Genomic DNA, 9,555 nt, shown 5'->3' with positions numbered 1-9,555 from the left:
CTCCCGACGAAGGGGTGTCAATTGACTCCCCTTGCTAGTGAGTGGCTCCGCCACTGGTTGTTCCTATTTGTTGCCGTTGCTTCTTTTCATGTTCTTTTTAGCCGAGGGTCTATCGAAAATAATATTTCTACCTCCTCCTCCCCCAAGGTTAAAGGCTGCGTACACACTATCCTCCCTAGACCCTATTTGTAGGAATTTACTGAATTTGTTGTTGTTGTTGTAATCTTTTCCTTTGATTATGATGAACCAGATATGTCGAAAGAAATTAAAGTTCTTGCAGTGGTCACAAATTTGGGAATGTTAGAATCTAGCCACTGTATAGTGATCTTTATGGCAATCTTTTGATTAGAAGTTAGAACTCTTGCGAAGAGTGAAATGTTGAAGGATATTTACTCTTATGCTTGCTTATAGAAGAATAGTGATCGATTGACTCATGTTGAAGCGCACAACCAAATTTAAGTTCGGCTGGTTTGAATTCCTTCACTTGATTTGATTAGTTCTTTTTTAATAAGTATATTTCACTAATCATAATCATACGCAGACTGTCAAGAAACAAAAAATTCTTTTTAAAATAATAGTAGATACTAATGATTGAATAAGTAGATTTGAGTAGCCAATTGTTCAAATAAGCAAAGATCAGAAATCATTTTATAATCAAAACCAGAAAGATCGGAGTAGCACGCTTATTTGCCAAAGCTCTATTTTTACTGTAACATCTCAGCCCGCGAGCAGCATTAAGTTGCATAGAATTACAGGTGTTTGGCAATAACCAAGTATTTCGATCAAGCAGTAACCTCTGTACAACAAAAAACAGTTTCTTAGAGTTGAACTATATGCTTGAAGTTATAGCATCAGAGTCATGTAGAACAGGGACTTTGCCACGTTGATAGATCAGAAAGAAGATCTCGAAGCTGATCAATTAGAAGCTTGAGATGTTTGTTCTTGTCTACAAGTTCCTGCAATGCACAGAACAATATAATATGCTTACTCGAGATCAAATTAGCAACTTGTTTTCTTCATGTACCACGAGATAATAGAAGCTTATATACATGCAGTCAAGTAGAACACTCTTTACGTTCCAGTGAAGAGTTTTCACTGCCACAAGGCGGAAACAAAAAGCAAATAAAAGAGAATTACAAATTTTACAAAATCATAATTACATAATTCATATGACAAAAAAAGTCACATCATTCTGACTTAGAATCTCAAAGTTTGAACAGCGAGGCATCTAGGGACGTCCGCGATGGATAGATAACATGCGGGATACCTCAATCTTGTTTTAATGGAAATGCAAATACCAACACCAATCATGGTCCTATGTTCGCATACACATTCCTTTCTGCACCTCCACCCACCATGCACCCCAAAACCAACAACAATCTCAGAGAAATTCCAAGACCTCAAAACTCTATACGTTGTCCGTACCTTTTTTAACGTAGAGGCGCGTTCCTCCAGCTGCTCAATTTCAGCTTGATCTGCAGCAGATAGTGAACAACTAGCAGAAGCAGCTTCCAATGCTTTTGCCTAGCTAACATAATCAGTAAAGAGTGTGAAGTATCACACAACAAGTGAACAACTTTCCAAAAGTACAAGCAAATATAACTTGTAAACCACGAGGCAAAACACAAAAAAGATTTGGATAATTTGCAGTTAAATTCTTTTGAAAGAATAATTTGCAGTTAAACTGGAGCAAATACTTGCACAGTTCAAAAGTATGAAGTTATTAAAAGAACTTAATAAACTCAAATAATGTGCAGTAGCACATATATTGAGGATAAAACAGCATACAGTGTCAATGATCTATTTGTCAAAAAAGACAAATAGACACAACTTACAAAATTCTTAACCCTGCAACCAGAATCTCCAAATGCACAAATGTAAGACAATCCATATACCAAGTCCAAGGACCTAAAATGTGATTATAGTGCAAAATCTTTCTTAAAAAGGATAGAGCGTCGTAGTTTATCTTAGTATAAGTACTTACTCATCATGAGCGTTCAAACAGTAGGAACGAGCACAACCTAGAAAACATAGTTGAATTCCTTCCCCCCTCCACCAACAACCACCCACAAACCCCAGAAGGAAACAAGTCAAATCAAACAAATTGTAAGCAGCACAGTTGAGCTTTTCGGCTAATGACAATGGATAATCAAACAAGTGAATTTTATATTCATAACTCGAGAAATGCTTATCCTTGTGTCTTATAAACGATAAGAATATCAAAATATAAAATAGCCACGTAAAAATTCTGCGCATATTGTAAAGGCAAATTGTACCCTTAGAATAAGCACCCGTGTCATACCCAGAGCAATCAACAAATTCGTTTCCCATAAGATTCAGCTTTCTGCTTCCCTTGCCTCTCCATTCAAATTTAATAGACCCTCCTGCTACCCCTAAAATATTTATTACCACTTAATCTGACGCCTTTCTTTCCTATAATACTCACGAGGAACAAAATTTGTAGAATATTTATTTTAATAGCATATTCTAGTCAAAATTACTATCTAACAGACCACTACCTCCACCACCACCTATGCCTCAACCTCACGCTAGTTGATGGCTGGGCACATGAATCCTCCATATCCATTTGGCTCCATAAGTAACCCCTTCATTCCACTCAGTAATTTTGGGCATTGTAACATTAGAGTTCTCCACCGAACTCGTAACGTCCACTTAGCACACATCCTCCTTGGTAGTCCCTTTGGCATTGAACCAAAGCCCTTAGAGCATTTTACACCTTTTAAATTTCCTACTCCTCATTAATTTACTTAACAAATTGTATCATTAAAAATTTTGATATAGACTATTCACATAATGGACCCTAGCTAGCAAAAATGCATACAGTTGACCGCAACTAGTTTGAGATCGAGACTTAATTGATTCATGATTATATCAAACAAACTTTTGCTTGGATCACTATCTTAACAATAAAAACCCTAATTTATGTGGCACATTTTCCTTTTTAAACTGTCCTACTAAAAGGAATGACACCTTTCTATATTTGAAACAAATTCACTTTTAATTTCCCATCTTATTACTCTCGATGAGATGATTTATAGCCAGACAAATGTCACTAACTTATTTTAGACATAAAAGCTTCAAAAATAAAAAATCCAAAAACATGCATTTCTATAAGTAAAACTACCTTCTGAGCATTAGAAATAGCCGTAAGAACAGAACGCAAGCAAGCAATTGAGGACTTATAACGGAGACGAGACCCATCAAGGGCACCGCCCCCAATATCCAAGTGTTGTTGAGCCGATGCCGAAGAAGACGAAGAATTATCCGACAAAACGTCGCCGCCGCCGTTAGAATGATGCTGCTGCTGTCCGTTACTCATAACGGCGTTAGCAGAAGTAGTAGCGGCCGTATTTGGAGTAGTGGACCAGAGTGTAGGGTTACAGAGCTCGTCGTTCATGGCGGAGAGAATTTGATGTGCTGCTTCTATTGTGTCTTCTAAATGCCTTTGTCCTTCTACTGCTAGTTCTTGTATTGTTTTAGGATTTGTCATTATGCCGCCTTTCTCCTCCATTTTTGGAAAATGTCGCCGGTGTTGTCGAAACCTAGGTCGGCGGCGGCGGCGCTACTGGCGGCGATGGGCGTTGCGAGAAGTTTTAAGAGTGTGATTTTTAATGTGAAACGAGGTGTTTCCCAGCCTGTACATTTTGGGCCTGATATTACTGGATCGAGCCCAAATCAAATAACTTGGGGTAAAATTCACAAATAGCTAATGCATTTTTCATGAAGATATAGAACACCATATAAGTTATCATGCTTGCATATCCATCATTTGAGTCTCCAATAATTACATTTCAACGAGAAATTACCGGCTATATCCATTTATAAGTAGCTCATTACAAAAATTGACCAATTGATAAAATATTACTAATATTAGCCAAATTAGCCAATTAGCTATTTGTAGCAAAAAATATCAAATTTTTGCTTTGTTTTGCGTGGGTGTTATTAAAATAGATTGGGCACAACTTAAGAAGCTTGAATCTCGGTTTTGGGATGATTTGGTGAAGTTTTGAGGTGGTTTGAATTGAAAATTCGAAGTAAAAAGTTGAACATGAAAAAAATGATATGTGTATCACACTGTGTATCATTTGCGTATCACATATGTATCATATTTGTATCAATTGTGTATCACATGTATATCCATGTATACCTGTGTGTGTGATACATGCGTGATACATGTGTCGCAGAAGATATTTTTGAACTCAATTTGATTACGAATTTTGATACGAAACCAGTCCAAATCACCTCCAATCTTCCTCAAATTTTGTATATTGACTTATCTATATATTTTCAGTAAATTTCAACTATACCCATTGAAAAAGTTCCTTTTTTGTTTAGATTTTTGGAATATTGTATAGATTTTTGTATTTCATCACCTTACTTGCTACCCCGTCCATGAAATTTACTTTCCGTATTGTATCTAATGTTGTTAATCACGCTTAAAAATATGGAAGGTGATTTTTATGTGATTCTTTGAGAGAAAGAACCCTATTATTTGGTTTTTCAATTTTTGTTGGCTAGTTTTGGTAAGTCTATGACTAATGGCTAGATGTTGGTAAGTTGGGATTTATTTGGGACATTTGTGTAAATTTTCCTTTTCAACCCCTATAATTTAAAAAATAGCCAATGTCCGAGAATTTTAAAGTTTAAGGATACTATCTTGGAGTTATTTTTAAGTGAAAATAGCACGGGCTAGCCAGTTTTTGGACCGGCCATTAAAAATAGTCAATGTTTGCAAAGTCATTGAAAAATAGCCACTATTTTGCTGCAACACTGAAAGTTCCAGCATAATATACTGGAGATTGGAGCACCTATGTATGAACTTCCAGCATATTATGCTGGACTGGTATATTATACTGGAACAATATATTACACTAGAACTCCAGTATATTATGCTGGAATAATTTTTCCGGATTTTGAACAGTATTTTTGTTCAGATTTATCTTTACATGAAAAGAGACTAAATTTGAAAATGTGGCTATTTTTCAATTAACACTTGTAAATTTGAGTATTTTTTAATTTCACTCTATTTTTAAAGTAGCCAATGGACACTATTTCTATGGGTTAAAACTCAAAAATCATTGAGTGATTGCTTAGAATATACTTGATAATGTTATGAAATAATAAAGAAGAAGGAGAATATTGCAAGGAAAAGTAGGGAGAGAGAATTCTTATTGATATTTTGGGATGAATTACAATGGAATAGAACGCTCTATTTATAGGGAGATGGTGACTTAGCCACCAAGTAATAAACCCTAGAATCTCTCTAAATATAGACATTCACCATAAATACAATTCTATTTATAACACTCCCCCTTGAATGTCTATTCAACAGATAATGTGCCTCGTTAAAACCTTAACTAAAATAAAACCCAGTGGGAAAAAAATTCTACAGAAGGAAAAAGAATACACATATCTAACAATACGCCTTTTGGTTGCCTCGTTAAAAACCTTGCAAGGAAAACCCAGTGGGACAAAACCTTGTAAGGGAAAAAGAACAACGCGTATTAACTCCCCCTCATGAGAGCATCACTTTCACATCCTTAAGCACTTGCATTCCAATCTTGTGCACCATCTTCAAAAGATCTTTGGTAGATATTTGATAAACAAATCAGTCATATTAACTTAAATGAATATATTGCACCTTGAAATCATCATTCTTGATAGAGATGGATTGTCTTCATATGATCTTGTTAGAATCATCATTTCAATATCTTCACATAGAGGTGAAAACTCTTGCTATCATATTATCATGCATATAGTTATAGCAAGATACATTTATGCACAAATTGCACTGAGGAAGTAGTACTTCAAGATCAAGAATTATATATGCTTCAAGCGATTTAAATCCTTCAAGGATTGTCATATAAGTCATATAATAGACTTTAGATGCATATAAAGTTTTCATGTCATGCTAGACATATAAGATATCGAAAATTGAATGCACATACCATTGACTTTATACTTTCAAGTGTTTGAACTACATGTTCGGAACTACATGTCTTTCATATGAAATCAATTATATTCGAAATTGTTTCTCCAGACTTAAGATCCTCATATATATTTAGTGCTATAATCAATGTCGTCGACAAACATTTTATATCGGTTCCAACCTCCTTATTTTTCATAAAGACATAACATAGAGATCTCTTCATTCGTATATTCAGGTACCTGAATCTCTCATGAGATTTTATGAAGTGTTATGTCATGTGATCTTCTAGATCACTTGCCTCCTTTATTATGATCATTTTGATCATTTGCTCATCTTCTTTATCAAGAAGTTTATTCGAAACCGATTTGTCTATACGCTTTAAGCTTACCATAGACTTTGTCCTTCTAGGACTTAATAGGAGCATTTGCAATGAGAATATAGTTACTTTCTTTGGGTCAGCAAATGCGTCTGGCATGCTTTGCAATAAATTGCACATGAATTATCCTTTTATGAACTTCAAGTTCATATTATTTTATTCGGGGATCTAGATGTATAAATGATAATTCATTCCATGTAACTTTTTCTCAACTGTTGTATCTTGTCTCCCCCTCATGTTAGAAAAACTAACTTGTTTCCTCAACTTTGAAAATCCATCTTTGTGCATTATGGTGTTAATGAAAATATACACCGCACATCAATAATAATAAGATGAAATTATTTGGTTCCTGACCCTGAACCACTTGTGAGGGGAGAAAATAATATACTTTCGTATATAACGTATATCAAACTGATATAGATAACTTTGTTCTCATAAGCAATAATTTAGCTATTAAGTGGAGGCACTCAATAAATCATTTTGCTAAACCAACTGTGATGTAAACCAACTTATCAAGAAGAACTATCTTGAAAAGAATCTGGAAATTATGCTCGAAATTAAATTATTGAGCAAGTTACCTCGCAAACACCATGTTGCGGGTTAATAATAATCGCACATGTAACCATCTCGTAGATGCATCTTATGTGGTATACATGGCAGGTGAATGGGCCCATATTCACCTTTGATATTTCCAGCATTCATGGGATTCAATCCCAATTTTAGTTGGTCTATTAATTAATGAGAACAAGCAACATAAGAGAATTCGTAAAGAACTTTCTAGTTCTTTAACATTTACCCATGTGAATTCTCTATCATATTTGCACATCATACTTAAATTGATATGGCTAAACCAATTATGCCAACTGAATAAATTATCAATATTGATAAACTTCAGATTTACGCCATGACGTGTGCAATTATCAATAAACTCCAAGTTTATTATGATATGGGTTTTTATATCAATAAATATCCACTTCATTGTGGTATTCTTTTGTTTATGTAGTACAAATTGGAGAATAAAGCGGGTAGCTTTTCACATACATATTACCCCGCTACAAGTTGTAGTAATAGAAGATATTAAATCTTTCCTTTATTTATAGTCTCAATATAATCAACCGCTTTCGCGTATACTTTGGAAACTGAATAAGTTTCTTTGAGACTTACTACAACACAATACCTTATTGGTAATTAATTGTGTTTCTCCAAAATAGTATAATTGGCTCTTGCAGAGTTCACAATTAATTTGGTACTACCACATATTCATCAACATCCATATGGTGAATATCTCTTTTAAAGAGAAAGTTATACCATTATGGTTATGGTCAAAATTATATGCAAGATCTGTTTCTTGCATTACCGTTGTCTTTAAATGATCACATTGCCAAAATATTTTGGCGTACAATAAGTACGTGACCAATGACCATTTATGCCATAATAATGACATTATTTTCTTATATCATCTCAAACCTCCTTTTAGAGGTGAGTGCGGTATATTCACTACCACTAGCACGTTCATATTCTTTGAAGAATGAATATGTATTCATAAATCAGATGTTGTCACATTCACATCATGAATGGACCATAATCATCTATATGTGCTTTACAAAATCTCATGTCAAATCGATGACAAATATTTTTCACAGAGTGAAAGATTATTTTGAGAATCCTTATTGTTCTCATTACCACAAATGATGACGATTATAATTTCGTCTATTGCCACGTCCATATCCATTGATACATTCATAGTAATAATTTTGTCTTCTTTCAGACTTATCACATATTGCTATCACATTCTCTTAAGGGAATGAGAATGGAGCAAATTCAATGGGACGGGTTTTCAATTCTTTGCCCACAATCATACATGAATTTGATCATGGCGAGGCATAGAAATTTTACCACTTCAGGTGGTTATAATTTCATACAAACTCCATTAGAGTTATAATCAAACTTTCTTGTCTTTGCTTGTATATAAAATTAAATTATAGAATGTCAAGAATTTAAACGAGAAAAGTAAAGTAAAATACTTACCTTAAATCCAGAATTTAATCACGAATAAAGTACATGGAACAATTGACAATCATTATGCTCAATCCCAAAGCTTCTACTCAATTTGGTTAGAGTCTCGTNTTTTCACTTCTTGTGCTCACGATCATACATGACTTTGATCATGGCAAGATATAGAAATTTTATCACTTCGAGTGGTTATAATTTCTTACAAACTCCATTAGAGTTGTAATCAAACTTTGTTGTCTTTGCTTGTATATAAAATCAAATTATAGAAGTTCAAGAATTTAAAAGAGAAAAATAAAGTAAAATACTTACCTTAAATCCAGAATTTAATCATGGAGGAAGTTCATGGAATAATTGACAATTATTATGCTCAATCCCAAAGCTTCTACTCAATTGGCTAGAGTCTCGTGCTGATAACGTGTTATGAAATAATAAAGAAGAAGAAGAATATTGCAAGGAAAAGTAGGGAGAGAGAATTCTTATTGATATTTTGGGATGAATTACAATGGAATAGAACCCTCTATTTATAGGGAGATGGTGACTTAGCCACCAAGTAATAAACCCTAGAATCTCTCTAAATATAGACATTCATCATAAATACAATTCTATTTATAACAGATAAAAAATTATTTACTCATTAATTAAGCTCGAATTCATAATTCTTAATAATTTGATGTAAGATTTTCTGATGTCACTTTAAAGTGAGTCCCTCCTTTGTGTCTCAAATTGGATTGCACAAGACTACAGTTAAAACTGTTATAATAGCACGGGCTAACTATTTTTCGGACTGATCATTCAAAAATAGCCAGTGTTTGCCAAGTCATTGAGAAATAGCCACTATTTTGCTGCAACAGAGACCGGTCCAGCATAATATACTAGAATTCGGTGCACCTATGTATGAGCTTCCAGCATATTATGTTTGACCGATATATTTTGCTGGCTCCTGTATAATATACTGGAGTACCAGCAAAGTATACTGGAACTCCAAACTCCGATATATTATACCGGAGTATTTTCCGGATTTTGAACGAAAACTTTGCTGGAACTCCAAACTCCGATATATTATACCGGAGTATTTTCCGGATTTTGAACAGTGTTTTCGTTCAAATTTATCTTTACATGAAAAGTAGCTAAATATCGATGACTTTTGAAACTATGGCTATTTTTGAATAACCACTTATAAATCTGGCAATTTTTGAATTTCTCCTATAAAACCGCA

At 34.1% G+C, this 9,555-nt stretch overlaps 1 protein-coding gene across 1 annotated transcript; it reads right to left on the bottom strand.

Moving 5' to 3' along the window:
* Window positions 1–604: 604 nt before the first annotated feature.
* On the bottom strand, window positions 605–3,642 carry LOC109205743 (mediator of RNA polymerase II transcription subunit 30-like). The gene is made up of 3 exons (XM_019368487.1): window positions 3,146–3,642; window positions 1,426–1,524; window positions 605–956 (listed from the first exon to the last, which is right to left on the bottom strand). Exons 1-3 carry the CDS (start codon window positions 3,530–3,532, stop codon window positions 858–860), a joined length of 585 nt encoding a protein of 194 aa, XP_019224032.1. The 5' UTR covers window positions 3,533–3,642; the 3' UTR covers window positions 605–857.
* Between the last annotated feature and the right edge of the window lie 5,913 nt (window positions 3,643–9,555).

The sequence above is a fragment of the Nicotiana attenuata genome, unplaced genomic scaffold (genome assembly GCF_001879085.1).
Source record: "Nicotiana attenuata strain UT unplaced genomic scaffold, NIATTr2, whole genome shotgun sequence".
NCBI lineage: Eukaryota > Viridiplantae > Streptophyta > Magnoliopsida > Solanales > Solanaceae > Nicotiana > Nicotiana attenuata.
The sequence above is the reverse complement of the archived record's forward strand: the minus strand, read 5'-3'. Positions and strand labels throughout refer to the sequence as shown.